We start from the raw sequence: 17,291 nt of genomic DNA on the forward strand, positions 1-17,291 counted from the left end.
GCGGCCGCGCCGGTTCCCCAGGCACGCCTGGCCGGGCTGCGTCTGTACGGTGTGCTGGGAAGAGGGAGCTTGCCAGAAATTTCCTGGGGCAGCTCCAGGGCGGACTACTTGGGTCTAAGGGTTACTGGGTGGCTGGGTCGTGCCCCCCACCCTTCTCTTCCCCCGGCATGTCCCAACCCTGTGCATTCTTGGAATCTATAAGTTGTGCCGTGTTCTGTGGGCACCAGGAGTTTTCTTTGAAACCCGTGGCACCAACATCTGTTAGCTCTTAGAGAACAGAAAGATTGGCAAAGGACTGCCGGGGCAGGCGGTGGGGGAAGATATTAAGCTCAGGAGTATGAGTCTCAAAGACAAAGAGGAAAAACCCTAACCGAACTCCAGCCCGCTCCCAAGCCCTGCTTTGATGTGGTTTCCCGTCCCTGGAGGCCTTATAAGGCCTCATGCCTGCAATTCTGGACTCTGGGTTGGTGTTGGCTGCACTTAGCACCCGGAGGAGCTGGCCTCTCTTCCTGGGGCCCAGCGTGGGGCAGAGGAACAGCGGTGCTGGGGCGTGCGAGGGAGGGGGCTCTGGGTCCTGTGGCCTGAAAGGCCACCAAGCCTGACCGCTGAGCAGGGGGCAGCCTGGCATCAGGCTGGGTGCGACAGGAGGCCTGGGGGTCCAGAGAGGCCTTTGATCAGAACTTAGAGCCTTGTCTGAGGCCGACTGTCCTGAGGGTCAGAGGAGAAAGGGCCTGGGACCAGGGGCCAGAATGATGGCCGAGTAGACAAAGCAGCAGTGAAGGGAAGTCACTGCATCCCAAGCCCCATACTGGGGCTTCTTACAGGGGGGCAGTGAAGGGTGTGGGCTCTGGAGCCAGGCAGCCTGCCTTCCATCCCGGCTCTGACACTGACTAGCTGTGTGACCTTAGGCAAGTCACTTAACCTCTCTGTGCCTCAGTTTTCTCGTCTGCGAAGTGGGGACAATAATGGCATTAGCTCAAAGGATTGCCCTGAGGATTAAATGCGAAGCGTTAAAAACAGTATGCCGGGTAGGAGGGTGTTTCCCAGTGTCTTTGAGGGCACGTTGGGTCTGGTGAGACTTTGAGCTTCTCTGAGCAAAGTTCTGGTAGCCATTTGACAATCAGAGTAGAAGAAGAAGTAGGAAACAATAACTACCGGTCTCATGAGCCTCAATCGTATCAGGTGTAGCGTTAAACACTTTACCTGCCGTGGCTTACTTAACCCTCACAACCCGCCCTGAGGCATCATGAGTGCTATCATCCCTGTGTACACGTGGGGAGGCCGAGAAAGTTCCCTCACCCAAATGATGCATCTTGTATGAAGCAGAGCTGGGATTTGAACCAGGGTCTGACCCATTCCAGTACTGTGCCTTGCACCTGCTGCACTGGGGCTCCCAGCGGGGCTTGTGGCCGTCGAGGGGTCTGAGCGCCTTCCTGAAGGGTGGTCCTGAGGGCCTGGCCCCAAACCTCGCAGGCGGGCCTCCCGGCCAGGGCCCTGCCAAGTCCCAGGCGGGGAGGAGCCGTGGGCCCTTCTAGTCGCACAGGACAAACAGGAGTACTTGTCCACCACCCACGGAGCCACTAGCCAGCCTGTTTTTCTTACACTTCTTTAAGTGTGATCCGTGGTCCCTGGCAAGTGCCCAGACTCTTGGCTGCCTCCGTCCCCGTGCCCACAGGAGCCCTGATTCCACTGCACAAGCCCAAGCCAGGCATGGCTCCAATCTTAGCTGATGATCCAGAGCCACTCGCCTGGCCCCTTGGGGCCTCCTCACTTAAATCCAGGGCTGTTGGGAACCCCATTCTCTGGAGGTTCTTGTGAGGAGTCTGTCAGTCAGTGCCTCATACACCAGGAGCACTTGGTAAATGATGCAAGTGGCTGTCATTACCGTTATGTCCTATCTCCTATGTCCCTGGAGGGTTGAGGGTGCTTTCTTCGTAGAAAAAATAATAATAACAGTTATAACTCTGAGTTTACAAATTGCAGATCATTTTTATGAGCGTTTATTCCTTGAGAGATAGAAAGCGCGGAGCCGTGGCAAAGATTGAGGGAGAGGATATACTCATAAGGTGCCTCGCACGGTGCCTGGCACTTAGGAGACGTGCGAGAAGGTCAGCTGTCCTATCGTTGCTGTGGTTCATCATTGTGCCCATTTTACAGAGAAACAGACTGAGGTCCCAAGAAGGCAGTGGCTGGCCAATGCCAGCCCGGTCCAAGGGCGAGCGAGGCAAGGGAGCCAGGACGTGATCCTGTGTCTGGCCCCACACTGCATTGCCTCTAGCTTAGCGATTCAAAGCTTGAAGACCACAGACACTGCGCGGCACTGGCCCCGGGCCGCCTGGCTCAGCGGATGAAATGAACGTTTGCCAATGTCGAGCTTCTGTAACTGCACAGTATGTCAGTGGACCGTGGTGCAAAGGAGCTCTCACAGGGTTATACAGAGCAGGGTAAGGTTTAGCAGGAAGAGGCCGACCCCGGAGCTTGCCAGAAGCCTGCTTTAATATGCAGAGATGTGTCTTTACTGTGTCAGAGAGCTTCGTCCTCACAGCAGACAGTTCTCAGAGTGCGTGATACACACTGTGAGGCATCGTTATCGGGGTTCCAGACGGCTGCTTTGTTGGGAGTGACGTTCGGAGTCTTTAAACTCCTCCAAGTCTGCCAATAAGAAGACACGTGCGCCCAAAAGTATGGGTCTGGCAGGTCCTGTCTGCCTTGCCTGCAGCGGTCAGGGTGGCGGGCCAAGGTCAGCACTGAGCCCCCCGCTTTCCAGAAGAGCCGAGCGTGAAGCGGGCTGTTGACTCCCTTGAAGACCGTCAGCTGCTCCTGTGAGGAAGTGCTCCTTTATGGGGAGATGGCATCCGTCTTCCTCTGGCATGAAAGATGGGCTCTAATTGGCTGCCGGAGCGTCCCAGCCGTCTAATGATGCCACCTGAGTGCGTCCCTTCCCTGTCACCAGCTCCCTGCTTCCCTGTCAACTCCAGTGCCGTTAACACAAACAGCCAGTTTACAAGCCCGGGAAGTGTTCGGTGATTATGATAATTGGCGGAGGAGGAGGGAGAAGCCATCCTCTCTCCAGGAATCAAGCAGCCTGGTTTTGAAGTCAGTGGGACCCCGGGAGTCTGAGTGGCCACATTTTCACAACCCGTAGGAAAGAGTGTGTGACGCCCCCGAACGATCTGAAAGGAGAGCGAGAGGAGAACACCGGCCCTGATCCATAAAATGTCAGCTGTTGATCCTTTAAAAAAAAAAAAAAGAAAAGAAAAGAAAAGAAGAGACTTAGCTCCAGCTGTGTCCAGTTGATAAGATCAGATATACAAAGCATTATTTTTGTTTGGTTAATCAAAGCAAGCCCTGATTTTTCTGTTAAGGATCTGAGGTGCAGGATTTTTTTTTTCCTTCTAATTTTTCAACGAGAAGGGTACGTTCTCATTTTTCTTTCTCTTTGCCCCCCCCCATTTTTTTTTTTTTTCAAAAAGAGAAGTTGGTGACAGCTGCTGAGCTTGGGCTTTTTTATTGCTTGTCATTTTGTGGTTCGAGAAATGCTGCCGTAGCATTGTTGTGGCATCTGAAGAGATAAGGCGGTATAACTTCTCAAACCTTGTCTCTCCCCCAGAAGAGGAGCATTTCCCAAAGTGGGTTCCTCGGAACACGAATCCCATGTGATGCTTGTGTAAAACAATCTCCATGGTCTAAATAGGAAGAAAATTGGGGAACGTAGCCTCAGTTACTACTTGGATACTCACAGTGTCCATTACCGTCGTAAATTCTTCAGTACGGGATCTTGCGTAACTTTAGAACAATCTTTTTAGATCACAGAACTCTTACGGGCAGAATACCAAAAAATGCAGAAGACAGTCTGGCAAATGCCGGCCCTGCTTCTTCCGTATCTAGAGTCATCCTGCAGGGGTGGGGTGAGATAGGCCGTACCTTTGTCGACATCCCAGAAATTTCCCAGCCTGTGGACCAACCAAAGTCCCCTGGCCAACCTGACCACATCTGAATGACAGCCTGAGCAGGCTGGTTGGGACCAAGTCTGTCATACGGGATAAGCCGCCAGGCATCCTCAAGGATGCCACCAGGCAAGGCATGTGCCAGGATCAGGCTGGTTTCTGGCAGGTGTGTGCACGGGGGACATGTGGCAGGCCTGTCTGAAGATCAGCCCGAGCCAAAGCATGAAGGTTTCTGAATGTGATGCTGAAGAGTTGGGGTTTATGTTAAGGGTAGTAGAGACCTCTCCTTGGGCGCTCCAGGCCCTCTTTGTAAACCCATGGAGACGGCCCACCCGGGACCCTCTGCTGGAGAATCGTTCAAACTGAGATCCCTTCTCGGGACCCACAGGGGTGGCTTGCTGGAGTCGAGTTGACCCCGAGGGGTAGATGAGGGACATTTTCTCATCTTGTCTCTGTCTTTTTCCAGGGCGGAGGGTGGAACTTCCTTTCTGAGGGAGAAGTGTGGTCGGGTATAGTATTTTATAGTGAGCTGAGAAAAAGTTACTTCCTGAAAAGCATGGTGATAATTCACTTTTCAAGTGTGATAGGATCCACCTCAGTTGACCTAAATTCCCATTGGAAGAATTAGAGCAGGACCCCCGCTTCCTTGTGACCAGCTGGGCACACGTTCATGACGTCCCAACACCAGGCTCCTACCTGACTCTGTCCAATTCTTGCTTAATGTCCCTGCTTTGTCTTCCTCTAGGAGCTCGTGGGTGAAATTTTCAGAGAAACGCTCAGTGAGGAGGAAGAGGAAGGCTTTCGGCTAGAAGGTACTGGAATCCATTGCTCTCTTCTTCCCAGGGTGCAGTGAGATGGGGAAGGGGCCATCTAGTCTACCGTGTGCCCTGTGTGCCCTCTGGAAAATCTGCAGACCAGGCGGAGGACTGGACCCTGTCAGTGGGGGTGAGTGGGGGTGAGAGGCAAGAAGGGAATATCGCCCTTCACAGGTCCAAGCCCAGAGTGGAGCCAGGCTCCCGAGGCTCACATCCTGGCTCTGCTCTGTATTGGCTGTGGAGCCTTGGACAGGTTGTTGGAGCTCAGCTTTCCCATTGGGGGGTGATCACAGTAGCGGCTCATTGGCCCCTCAAACTGTGTTCGGCACGTAGCTGATCTATTTCCCCATTTGTCATTCACATCGCTCAGCTGGAGCACGTACAAATGGCGCCCCACTGGCCGCTCTCCGCTCACTCTTGTCTTTGTTCAAGGGGAAGCACCTGTTGTGGAAAGGAGGCGGACACTGGAGCACCGACTTGACTTTGGGCAAGGCACGCCACCTTTCTGAGCCTTAGTTTCCACACTTACAGAACAGGAATGAGAGCCTTCTCCCTGTTGGACTCCCTGAGCTGATGCAAAGCATAGGTGGCATTGATTGGAAAGCATTTGCGAAGCGGGATAGCATTTCCGTTTTACGCTCAGAATCTGAGAAGAGAATCACTTCACTGGGGAAGCCTTAGGATGGTAGGGGCCTCGCTGTTGAGGTGAGGACAGGCAACTTGTAGGAGAGCTGAGCGTCTTAGGGGGATCTAGGCCTTGGGCCCCTGTAGAGCCTTGAGAGGAGAGCAGACAGTGCCAAGGGTTTCTCAAGGGGAGCCTGGGCCAGGCCTGAGGACTGTGGCCACATCCAGCTTGACAGTTGTCATAAGCATAGGGTCCCCCTGCTCAGCCCCAGGCCTGCTGCATCCAATCTACACTGTAAGAGACTCCCCAGGTGACTTGTGCACTTTGAGAAGCACTGTTTTAAGAGATCCACCCAGTTGCCCAGGATCTGGAGGCAGGCTGGGACCCAGGTATCTATCAGACTCAAATATGAGCAGGTCCTGAACCAAGGGTGGGGAGTCCCATGGATGGAAGGCTTTGTGAAGGCTTGGAGGTGTTTCCCTTGGGCGTGCTTGCTTGCAGATCTGGTGGCTGCACGCAGGGGCTCTGCAGCTCTGATTCTGTCATGCCCTGGCTCCCCTCAAGCCTCAGCTGTCATCGGCTCCATGGAGAGAGATGTCAGGAGTTGGTGCCGAGAGATCTGGGGAGTCAGATAAGGGTGTGCAGGGTGTAAGCCCTTAGGGACTGAGCTGATCCCGGACATTGATTACATGGGCATCAGCCCTCATTCCTGTTAGGTATTCATTTGCTCATTCGCACCATAACTCATTAGCAAGTTCATTCTCTTGTTTATCTATCCCTCCACCTGTTCCATCCATCGCCCATTCACTACGCATCCAACCACCACTCATCTGTCTGTCCCTTCGTTCACCTGTCACTCACCCACCCACTGGTCACGCCCCATCCATCCATCCATCCATCCATCCATTGCCTTTTCATTCTCCTCTCTACTCTCCTGTCACCCACCAGCCAGCCAGCTCTTTGTTATCACTCAGCCACCCATAATCCATACTCCACCCATGGATGGATTCAATCATCCCTTCATCCACGGAACCATCATCCTCCAATCATCATCTGTCTGTCTTTCTATCCATCATTTGTTGAGCCTCTAGTTACTGCTCAAAACAAGGCAGTTCTCTGTCCATTGAGGCTCAGTTTGAAACCATGTAACTGTTTTTTTTTTTTTTTCAACGTTTATTTATTTTTGGGACAGAGAGAGACAGAGCATGAACGGGGGAGGGGCAGAGAGAGAGGGAGACACAGAATCGGAAACAGGCTCCAGGCTCCGAGCCATCAGCCCAGAGCCCGACGCGGGGCTCGAACTCACGGACCGCGAGATCGTGACCTGGCTGAAGTCGGACGCTTAACCGACTGCGCCAACCAGGTGCCCCGAAACCATGTAACTGATTTCAAGTGAGGTGTCTTTGCCTTCAATCAGACATGAAATGGCCCGCCCATGGAATCCACTTCCCTCTGATGTCTGCATTCAGAGCATGCGTGCTGTTATAATGAAGTAGAAGGAACGTTGGCCCTGGCTCCCCTCCCAGCTCTGGTAGCGACCTGCTGTGGACTGTGGCCAGGTCCCTCCAGCTCTGGGCCCCCCTTGCCCTCTGTAACATGATGAGTGAGGATGTGGAGCCGGACTCTGTGGGTGCACGGAGGCTGTGGGCTCCTTGCAGGGAGAACGAACCCCTGAGACACGGGGAGGGCGACACTTACAAACATTGGTTGATGGATGGGGGATGAATATGAGGTGCCTGGGGGTCCCAGCTCCCGTTGGGGGAAAGGGTGTGAGGTTGGCATCATTCAGTCTGACCCCATGCCCCCCCCCCCTGCCCCAGCTGCATTCCTGGCCTTGAAGGGCAGCCTGGGCACCTTGCTCATTACTGATGATGTCTAGGCACATCGGTGCCACCACTGATGAGGGAGGGGGCTCAGGCCACTCTCCTGCCTCAGTTTCCCAACTAGGGGTCGGACTAAGTTGTCAGCGGTCAAGCTTTTCGGCCTCTTTCTTCAAGCCAAAGCTGACGCAGAAGCAGAAAATACAAAACACATCAGGTTGCAGAACGATGCAGCATGTCACAGTATGTTTTGTGTAAAAAAGGGCACGACACAGCACTCCGTATTTCCTTGCACATATGCGTGTGTACCGCGTGCATATTACGGGGTGGCTGGAGGCCTCGACACACAAAGACAGTAGCTCCTCTTGGGCGTGGGAGAAGGATACTAAAATCAGAAAGTGTGCACAAAGAGGACGATAGTGATGAATGTTCAAACTTTCACAAGGAGGATGAATTGAGAGACGAACCACAGCATTAAAAAGCGAGAGCACTGGGGCGCCTGGGTGGCGCAGTCGGTTAAGCGTCTGACTTCAGCCAGGTCACGATCTCGCGGTCCGTGAGTTCGAGCCCCGCGTCAGGCTCTGGGCTGATGGCTCGGAGCCTGGAGCCTGTTTCCGATTCTGTGTCTCCCTCTCTCTCTCTGCCCCTCCCCCGTTCATGCTCTGTCTCTCTCTGTCCCAAAAATAAATAAACATTGAAAAAAAAAAAAATTAAAAAAAAAAAAAAGAAAAAGCGAGAGCACTGCGTAGATGAAGCAGTTAAGAGCGAGACTGCTCTGGTGTGGGCCTGGGCTGCCCGCGTGGCCCTGGGACTCCTTGGGAGGATGCTGGGCCTGTGACTGCCTGTGGTGCCACGGTCGCCCTCGGCGCAGAGGCCTGAGGCCGCACCCCCCAGAATGGGGGGACGTGGCCACAGTAAGGGCAGGTGCTGCTGAGTCCCCGAGAAGCATCCACCTGGCCTGGGGGCGTCCCTCTGTGCTACCCGGCCAAGGGAGAGCACGCGGAATCCTGACTCTCTCCTTTGTCTTCCTGTTGGCCAAGTTCATTGCCTCTTGGCGGGCTGGAGGGCTGTTTAAGGGAGAAAAAAGGCCATCTGAGGCGTGAAGATAAAAAGAAGTCTTTTAGCCATCCCAGGAGAGGACGGCTTTAGCTCCTGCGTTGTTATGTAAAGCCGGCCCTAATCCAGCATCTTAACCGCCTTAACTGGCCAGCTGGGAGCTCGCGGGACGGCAGATTAAGTCTGGGCTTGGTGCGAGGCTTCCGAGCTCCTTTTGAACTGTGGAGAGAACAAAGTAAACATCAAAAGTCCCAAGCCAGGAGAGCTGGCTGGGCGTGGCAGGGGCGGACACGAGGCTGGCTTTCCAGGGGAGAAGGGGAGAGGGACCCTCCCTCTGCTGGCCCGGCTGGGGTCTGAGCATGGGCGGGCAGCCTCACTCGTCACTCCAGTACCCACCTGGCGTCCCCACCTCCCCGGCTGGGCCGTAGGACAGGCGGTGGCAGCCTGTGGCTTGTGGCCTGAGGTGCAAACGGGTGCCACCCTGGTTTGGCTGACCTGTGTCACCCTGAATGGCCCCCGGAAGAGCTGTGTTTGGGGGTGTCCTCTCCACTCGGCATAAGATGCAGCTTCCTCTCTAGGTCCCCTCTCTCCCTTCCACCTAGGGCTGTCCCCCTCCCTCCCCGTGCCTTGACTCACTTCTGCCCCTCCCCCTCTAGTATCTGCCCACTGACCCTAACACCGAGTCTGTTTCCTGTCTTCTGACCTCCACTTGGGGATGAAAGCAGGCAAAGAGCAACCTGCCCGGCATGTATGGAGAGCTGACTTCACAGAACGCCCATCAAGGAACCCTCAGGATGAGTGAAGTCAGGAGGCCCCTCCCTTTGGGGGCCCAGGTCCTCCCTCCAGGACCCAGGGCTGCTGGGGTGGGGGGCAGGCCTCCCTCTGCGCAGCCTGGGTCTGGCCTGACAGGGCCTATGGGATCCCCACTTCCCCAGCCTGAGGCTGTGGTAGAGTAGCTAGTCCTGCCCGGCAGGGCCGTGGTGTTGGGATTGAGGCCCTGGGGTCTGAGTGGCCCCACTGTGAGCTTAGGACCTGCCTGACTCTGGATGGGCCCCAAAGTTTGTCTCACCCCCACCCCCTCGGAACCCAGGGGAAGTACCTTCCTATCTTTATTTGGACCTTTTGGGAATTTGCAAGTCGGGCCCCAGAGCAGCCGGGCTTTAAACCACAACTCACTGGGTGACCTGGGGTGAATCCCTTCACTTCTCTGTTCTGCATTTTCCTTGTCGGGGGGTAATCATTAGCACTTCTTCCTCAGGGCTCCCGTGAAGACCGTGAGGTCATTTATGTAATATCAGAGAACGGCCCTGGTGCGGAGTAAGTGCCCGGTGTCTGTGAGCTGTCATGAGTCTTATTGTTTTATGGGTCTTTTCTTGAAGGGGAGCCAACTGGTGTTTATAATTATTTACCAGTCCAGATCAAAGAAGACCTATTTTCAAAGTTTCTTTAATCCTATTAGCATCTCTGAATGTCTCCTTCTTCTCCCAGTGCCTGACATAGAGTCTGGCATGCTGTAAGTGCTCAATAAATACTCACTGGAAGAATGAAGTCAACAGCATGAAGTCAGACAGTCCCCTCCCTCGGGCCACCCAGGCAGGTCCTGTGTACTCCCCCTTGTGGCCCAGGTCCGGCTGTCTCGGCCCCCAGGTGTGATGTGTCAACCACTCACAGACCCAAGGAGCCCTGGGAAGGCCTCTAGCCCCCTTCATTTGTAGTTGGCGAGCTGAGGCCCAGAGAGGGGACGTGAGCCGTCTAAGGTAACACAGCAGACTGAGAATGGAGCTCAGGCCTCTGACTCTTGCTCATTCAGGGAGTATTTAGCTGAGCATCTCCTGCAGGCGTGGGGCCCTGCTGAGTCCTGGGTGCTCGACCATGAACCAGGTAGGTGGGCCTTACTGGCAGGGTGCTCACCTGAGGGAGGCAGGTAGTGACTGAATAATCCAGAGAACGGCCGTGCAAATTTCTGGTAGTGGTAAAATGCCGTGAGGGGTAGATTGTGGCAAGGCCTCTCGGAGGAGGTGACATCTCAGCTGAGGAAGGACCAGCCTTGGGAGGATGTGAAGGGAGAACAGCCAGGAGGAGCAAGCAGAACCCCAAGGTGGAAGGAACTTGGGGTTTAGGGAAGAACAAAAGGGAGGCCTATGTGGTAGGAGGAGCCACTGGGGACAAGGGTGGGCCAGCGGGCAGGGGTGGGACCACACGCTTGGGTTTTACGCTGCCTTTGAAGAGAAGGCATAGGCGAGTGCCAGCTTCTGACATCCGTTTTAACAAGATCCTTCTGGAAAGCGTGATGGGCCGCGTGTGGGGAGGAAGGAGGCCATGGAGATGGGGCATGGTCACAGTAGTGCGGGTGAGAGGTGATGACATCGCCCAGCGTCGGGGCTGGGGGGCTGGAGGGCAGTGGGTGGCCCTGCGGGTAGAGGTGAGAGAGGGGAGGTAGGTGAAGAAAGACGGGATCCCGGGTTCGCCTTTGACGTCCGGCTTAAGGACGGAAGGCAGCGGTGGTGCCGCTTCTGACGTGGAGGCTTAGGCGGGTGACAGTGGAGGCTTTTTGTTGGGGGCACATTGGATTCAAGATGGCTGTTGGACATCCAGGTAGAGAGGCCAAGTAGACAGTTGGACACTGAGTCTGGAGGTCAGGGAGCAGCTGGGGGGAGAAAGAGAGGGAGGGAGGGAGGGGACTTCTAAGGACGCCCCCACAGGCGGCTCCGCACCACTCCCTGGCAGGGCCGGTCAATCGGTGGGGCTGGCCGGTGGTTCCCTGGAAGCCCGAGACGAAGAAGACACGACTGGTGAGCAGCGGGGCCCCCCCGACGGAGGGCAGGCGGGCCACACCCCGCTGGCTGCCGTGTCTCAGTTCAGAGCCTGTGCTCCTGCGAGTGTCAGCGAGGCCCGACTCCACTGCGCGGCAGTCCCCCCAGAAGCCCGGGTGTCGGCGGTGACAGCAGCTTCTCTCAAGTCTGTTCTTCATAAAAGCTCAGCTGGAACAGTGGAAATTCTGACTTGTGTCAGATACCGAAGAGGCTTTAGTAGTTTCAAGTAGCTCGGGGTTAGATTCTAAAAGTTGGATTTCATCACATGTTTTAACTTGGGCGGGGACCGAGGGAGAGTGGAAGGGACATGGTATTTTTAGCCCCAAAAGGCTTTTTTCTCTTTCCTGCTCCCTCTCCCGGCTTCCCCCCCTCCCTCCCTGAACAGATGTTTCGTCTCAAGCCTATACAAACCTCAAAGCAGAGTGGCCATCAACCTTATGCTCTGATGAGGGAAAAGGCCAGAATGCTATTTGTTGGGAAGGGTTGTTTCCTTTGTTTTCTTTTTTCCTCTCCTCTTTCCCCTTAGTCACAACCGGTCCTTAAAGAAATTCTCCCTACGGTAAAGTGCACCCTGGGGAGGCAGGATTGTGAAGAAAAACACCCTGGCTGGCATTTCTGGTCTCAGGAAGGGGTAGACACCCGCTGGTGGAAAGTGCCAGAAGCCACCTTGGAGAATACTCATCATGTCAATTCCTGTTTTGGTGGTGGTTTTTCCTGACAAGCAGGGCCTCAGAGTGATGGATAGTTAAGTCAGGATTCTTTGGCTTCTTTCGACATTCAGCCCAAATTTGCTGAAGCTTTGGCTCACGATATTGAAAAATTCTAGGGTGGATCTTGCCCAAAAAGGGCCAGCTGGATCTGGGAGCTCAAACCGTGTCATCCAACATGCACATACTCTCGCTGCCTTCCTCCCGTCCTCTCTCCCTCCCTCTCCGTCACCGGTGCCCTCCGCCCCTTTGTTGGTCTGTCCTGCTAAGTGGGAAGGATGGCTACCCAGCTCTAGGTGCTCACATTCTATGAATTCAGCCATCACAGGTGATAGAGAGCCCCCAAGTCTCACTACGTCTCACTTTGCTGGCGCAGGTGGATCTAGGTTTTGTGGGACCCGAACTTAATCCGGCTTGGGGGCCTTCTTTAAGAAAAGAAACACATGATTCTTTTATGGATTTATTTTTTTGTATGATCCTTTTATAACTTTGAACCAGATTATATATGTGTCCTGTTAAACCTAAATACCTGTATCTCCAACTCAGCCCTCCCTTAGCTCGATTCCAGAAATGCCTGTGTTCACCCCAACTGTGTGACACAAGAGGATGTACAGAAGTCAGAATGGGAAGAGACAGGGGTCGTAGCTGACTGGGGTTAAAATGCCTAATTGGAAAGTGTCAGAAAACCAAGTGAGCATGTGAACACATTGCTTAGGGCCTGTCCCACGCAAGTGAGGGGCCTGCAAGCTTTCACTCCATTGGCTTCAGGACGAACTCTCCTGTTATACTGACCAAGGAGCGGCCACAGTGGCCACCGGGATGAAATATACCATGTCGGGTCTGGGCGCTGGGTGCACCCCCGAAGCTGGAGTCGAATCAGCCCTCTGTAAACCAAGTGGATTGGGATGGGAGGGGGGTGGCCACCGGAGGAAACCCAGATGCTCAGAAGGAGGAGCATGGTTGCGAGACAGGCAGGAACAGGTGTCAACGATTGTGTGACAGAGTGGAGAGACCAGTGGTTGGGGAGTCAGGAAACTAGGCTTTTAGTTCTTCTGTTTCTATCCCTTCTGGGTTCAAATCCTGGTGCTGCCACTTACCGTCGTTTTGATGGTGATGATGGTGTTGGCGGACCTGATGTGGTGCGACAGGCACTGTACTGTATTCTGGGGCCACAGCGAGAAGCTAGGATGAACTGAGTAATGATAACGGCGGTGTAAGAGAGTGTCACTGAGCAGGGAACCCTAACCTAGCCCCCGGGGGTATGCAGGCACCATCTCCCAGGTTGGAAGGCCTAAGCTGAGGACCTGAAGGGTGAGTAGGAGCTGGAGAGCCAGGACAGGCGTTCTTGGCAGGGATAACAGTGTGAGAGCACGGCTGGGTCAAAAACTGGAAAGCGATTCCGTGGGGAGACAGGGCTGCGAGACAGCGGCGGGCAGATCGATCTCCGCAGGGAAATGGCTTGATCCACTTTGCTTTTTGAGTTTAGTTTCCTCTTTGGTAAGATGCAAACAGTAACCTATCCTGCCTGGTGTTACTTAGAGGCCCTGATGGAGTAACGCGCACACCCACTAACTCCACCAGCCCGCGGCTGCGCTCGTTGACAGACAGATTTGTGTGTCTCTGGGATCCTTGCTCCCTGAGGAGAGCCTCGTGCAGATAACACAAGAAACCATTTGGCCTGGAATGTACATATGATACCTTTCTCTTTTTACTGGCAACAGATTTACGCGCCTAATTATATTTGGCATAGGCTAATATTAAAATTCCTCTGCATTCCCTCTCGCAGCTGCTGGCGGAGGGCTGGGGAGTCAGAAACATCCTGGCGAGCCACCCTGAGACTAAAATATTTGCGGCAGATAATCTGTACATGGACAATTGGGAAAGGCCTGTGGGACATCAGGGCGGGGGTCCAACCTCCGGCAAGGAAGCTCTGGCTTGCGTTAAATCTTTACGTCGTATCAACTGGGAAGAACGTGGCAGGTAACCGGGCTAAGAGAGCCATGCCTTTGAGTGTTAGTGATTTCTGGCCTTTGGTGGGGTTGATGTAGTCATAACTGTGTTTCAGACTTGTCCCCTACTTCCAAAGTTTATTATCAACCAGGCCTTTCTGGATTGTGTTAAAGCAAGCTGGCATTTGCTGATACCGTCCAGGGTTGGGATTTTAGCCTAAGTATGGGATTCAGGATCAGACCTACCTCTTTCAACCACCCCCTTCCTCACTCCGGTTCCTAGTCTCAATCAGGCCAGAATTTATGGCGTGTTTGTTATGCAGGCTTCCTTGCATCTGCCTATGGGATTTGGTGCAGTTGAGCACACTGGGGTGGGATGGTTGCCCTGTGCATGGGTGGTACGTGTTGTGTGCTCTGGGCATCCCAGGGGCACTAGCCAGCAGGACCCTGGCTCCCACGAGACCTGCAGTCTGCCTGCCGGCATGTGGCAGGCTCCTGTGAAGCTGTCAAGAGATCCCAGATCAGATTGTGCAGAATGAAGGGCTAGTCCAGGTGGGGACAGACCGTGTTCTGCGCGTAACAAATGCATTCGTGCAAATTGGAGAAAGGAGCCCCCCCTCAAGACACCTTTCTGCCGTCTGTCTGAAAACTGTCACCAGCAGTACACAGGCATCTGGGGTCCAGCCTGTGAACGGAGTCCCCTAGAGTTGTGCAGTGCACAACCTGCTTCTCAGATGAGCCCAGGCCCCTTGGGGAAGAACGCTGAGGTGCTGGTCCCACCTGGGTGCCAGGGAGGGTGGGGCTGCGGGAGGGCGGGTCTGTTTTATTTCACAGCCTGAGTCTCACACTGTTTGGGTGGCGCCGGCTGTCAGCAGCTCTGGCTGGGTGGGCTGTGCCATCCGGCTCCCTGGGTCACTGCTATTTGCCAGGCTAAACAGTCTTGAGAAAGTGACCGTGGCTCTCCCAGCATGCAGTCCCAAATGAGCTGTTGATGCCTCCCATTGGGACTGGGGGTGCAGGGTGAGGGCTGGGAGTCTAGACCCCACGGCCACCCCCAAAGATCGCCCCCCACTTGGGTCTTTCCTTGCTTACTGACGCTCCCCTGCACTCTCTTCTTTCCCTCTCTTCCTCCCCAGCCCCCTCTTCTTTTTAAACTGGGGGAGGGACAGGGAAGAGACTGTCTTTGATCTCAGTGGAGGAAAAAAGTCTGTTCTGTTCAGGCTTTTGGCTAACACAACAAACAGTGTTTAAAATTTAACTTTGCTTAATTAATTAGTAATTCTGTTTAATGCTGTCTGATCTCCCTCCAAAAGGTATTTTGAAGCTTGAGAAGGGAACATCAAAGGGAGCCGGGTGAAGATGGTCAAGTAATGCATTTAATCTGGCAGTTGCTGGGGGTGGAGAGATGCCAGGTTGGGAGCTAATGTGGGAGAGAGCCATCATCTGGTAAACACAGCCAGCAGGCTCCTCGCAGCCATGGTGTGAGGAAGGACAGGGAGTAGTTTCCGAGGAGAAGGAGCTTACACACTGCCCCCCAGACTCATCTGAGCTGAGAATTGGTTTTAAGAAAGCAGAGTTGACATTTTCTCTCTTCCATGCCTGCTGTGTATGGTTGGGCAGGTTGTGTACTGCACAAGAGTTTCCAGTTAAGCAGGTGACCAGCAGGTGAAATCCAGCCTGCACCCTGCTTATCAGGGTACCCTAGTGGGGAGGGAGGGCTGCATTTACCTAAGTACAGTTCACCATCTTTTCTTTTTTTAAAAAAAAGATTATTGATTGATTGTTGAGGGGGAGGCAGAGAGAGAGAGGGAGAGAGAGAATCTCAAGCAGGCTTCTCGCTGTCAGCACAGAGCCTGACACAGGGCTTGATCTCACGAACTGTGGGATTGTGACCTGAGCTGAAGTCAAGAGTCAGACACTTAACCGATTGAGCCACCCAGGCGCCCCCGCAATCTTTTCTATAAAGGGCCGGGAGAGTATATCTTTTGGGCTTTATGGGCCATACGGTCTCTGTCGTGACTCCTGAACTTTGCGTTGTAGAGTGAAGCACCCACACACGGTGCACATGAGCGTGTCTGTGCGCCACTCAAACTTTATTTACAAAAATAGGCGTTGGGTGGGTTTGGCTCCCAGGGCGTCCTGCTCTCTTATCCAAAGGTACTTCACAGACACTGTGAGCCCAGAATATAAACCCAGAATACGAGTCTTTGAACTTGAAGGCTTTGCTTTCCTCCTTAGTCTATCCCTTTCCTTCCTTCTTCTCCTACCTCTCCTCCAGCCCTCCTTTCTTCTTTGAAATTAGCCGGATGGCCTGCTGTTACTGTGAATGATTAAAGAGTGATCAGAGTGCCTCTGAAATTATGCCCCCCAAAAGATCATCTCTGGGGGGAAAAATCCGCTGGGCTGAACAGGAGTAAGAGACAGAGAAAGGGCTCGAAATCTGGAGCCAAAGTCCATCTTGACAAAAATGCCATTCTCTTTGCTGGTTGGTGGGACCTGGGCAGCCCGAGGTGAGCACCCTTTACCCTTGCTGTGCCTGCCCGTGAGCCTCGGGGTTGGTGGTTAGAGGGCGGTTTGTTCTGCACATGGCAGGTGGGGCCGGGGGCTAGTTGATGCTGTTTGGTTTGAGAGGGTTCACATGTGGGTGTAGAACTCACAGGAGTTCCAGTCCCTCCCTCTGACACTGGGGTCCGCCAGGCTTTCTGACCAGCTCTCTGGTACCTCCTCTGGCCATTGGGCAGGGGACAGTGACCAGGTGAAGGGCCTTTGATGGGGACAAAGGGTGCTGACTGTCCTTGTTCCCGGCCCCCAGGGCTCTGGGCAGGGTGGCTCCCAGTCTCCCCCCGCCCGTCGGTGGCCAGCCCCATGGGTGTCCGGGTGGTTTTCTGAGCTGGGATGGGATGAGGGACCCCCTGGTGAGGAGAAGGCAATCCAGACCACACTCGTCCTTAGAGAAGACACATAAAGAGGGTGAGCGGTGGAGGAGACGTTTTTTCCCACATCCCCCCCTCCCCCGCCCCGGGTGAGGAGAGAGGAGGGGAGAGGAAGGGAGGAGGGCCTGTATGTAGGGAGGGGTGCTCCAGAAAAGGAGAGAGCAGGGACAGAGGTTTCTTTTCTTTGGGTTTTATCAAGTGGAACTTGAAAGGCAATGTTGAACCTGAAGGTGGTTTTCTGATAACTTCTCTTTGAACTTGAAGTTTGGCTTCGATAAGCTTGGCTGGCTTACATCTCCAGCCGGGACCTCTGTGGAGGGAGCTGCAGCTTTGAAGATGGGGCTGGCCTTTGTTTTTCTTTCTTCTCCCCGCCCTGCAGGGGGGCTGAAAAGAAGATGTTGCAGGTCAGGAGAGCACCATGGTTTCTCCAGTGGGGCGGTTTTGGGCTGAGGGGGGGCACTGGGATCTGGGCTATCCGCAGGGCTCATGGGTCATCTCCATCATTTGCAAAAGCCAGTGTTTACTGAGCACCTATCGCCCGTAAGCTGCTGTGCTAAGTAGGCACTTTTCTCACCGTGCCCCCCTCCTCCCCATAACTCTGTGGGGAAGAAACCATCTCATCCCCA

At 54.2% G+C, this 17,291-nt stretch overlaps 1 protein-coding gene across 1 annotated transcript in view; it reads left to right on the forward strand.

Moving 5' to 3' along the window:
* Positions 1 to 17,291, forward strand: part of NKD1 (NKD inhibitor of WNT signaling pathway 1) — an 81,457-nt gene that overhangs the window by 49,964 nt on the left and 14,202 nt on the right. The window contains exon 4 of the mRNA XM_047077398.1: positions 4,693 to 4,759. Within this exon, the coding sequence (XP_046933354.1) occupies positions 4,693 to 4,759 (67 nt within the window). The remainder of the gene's footprint in view (positions 1 to 4,692; positions 4,760 to 17,291) is intronic.

This window comes from Lynx rufus, unplaced genomic scaffold (assembly GCF_022079265.1).
Source record: "Lynx rufus isolate CCGP_SWC_20201006 ecotype Redwood Valley unplaced genomic scaffold, mLynRuf1.p SCAF_16, whole genome shotgun sequence".
Taxonomy (NCBI): domain Eukaryota; kingdom Metazoa; phylum Chordata; class Mammalia; order Carnivora; family Felidae; genus Lynx; species Lynx rufus.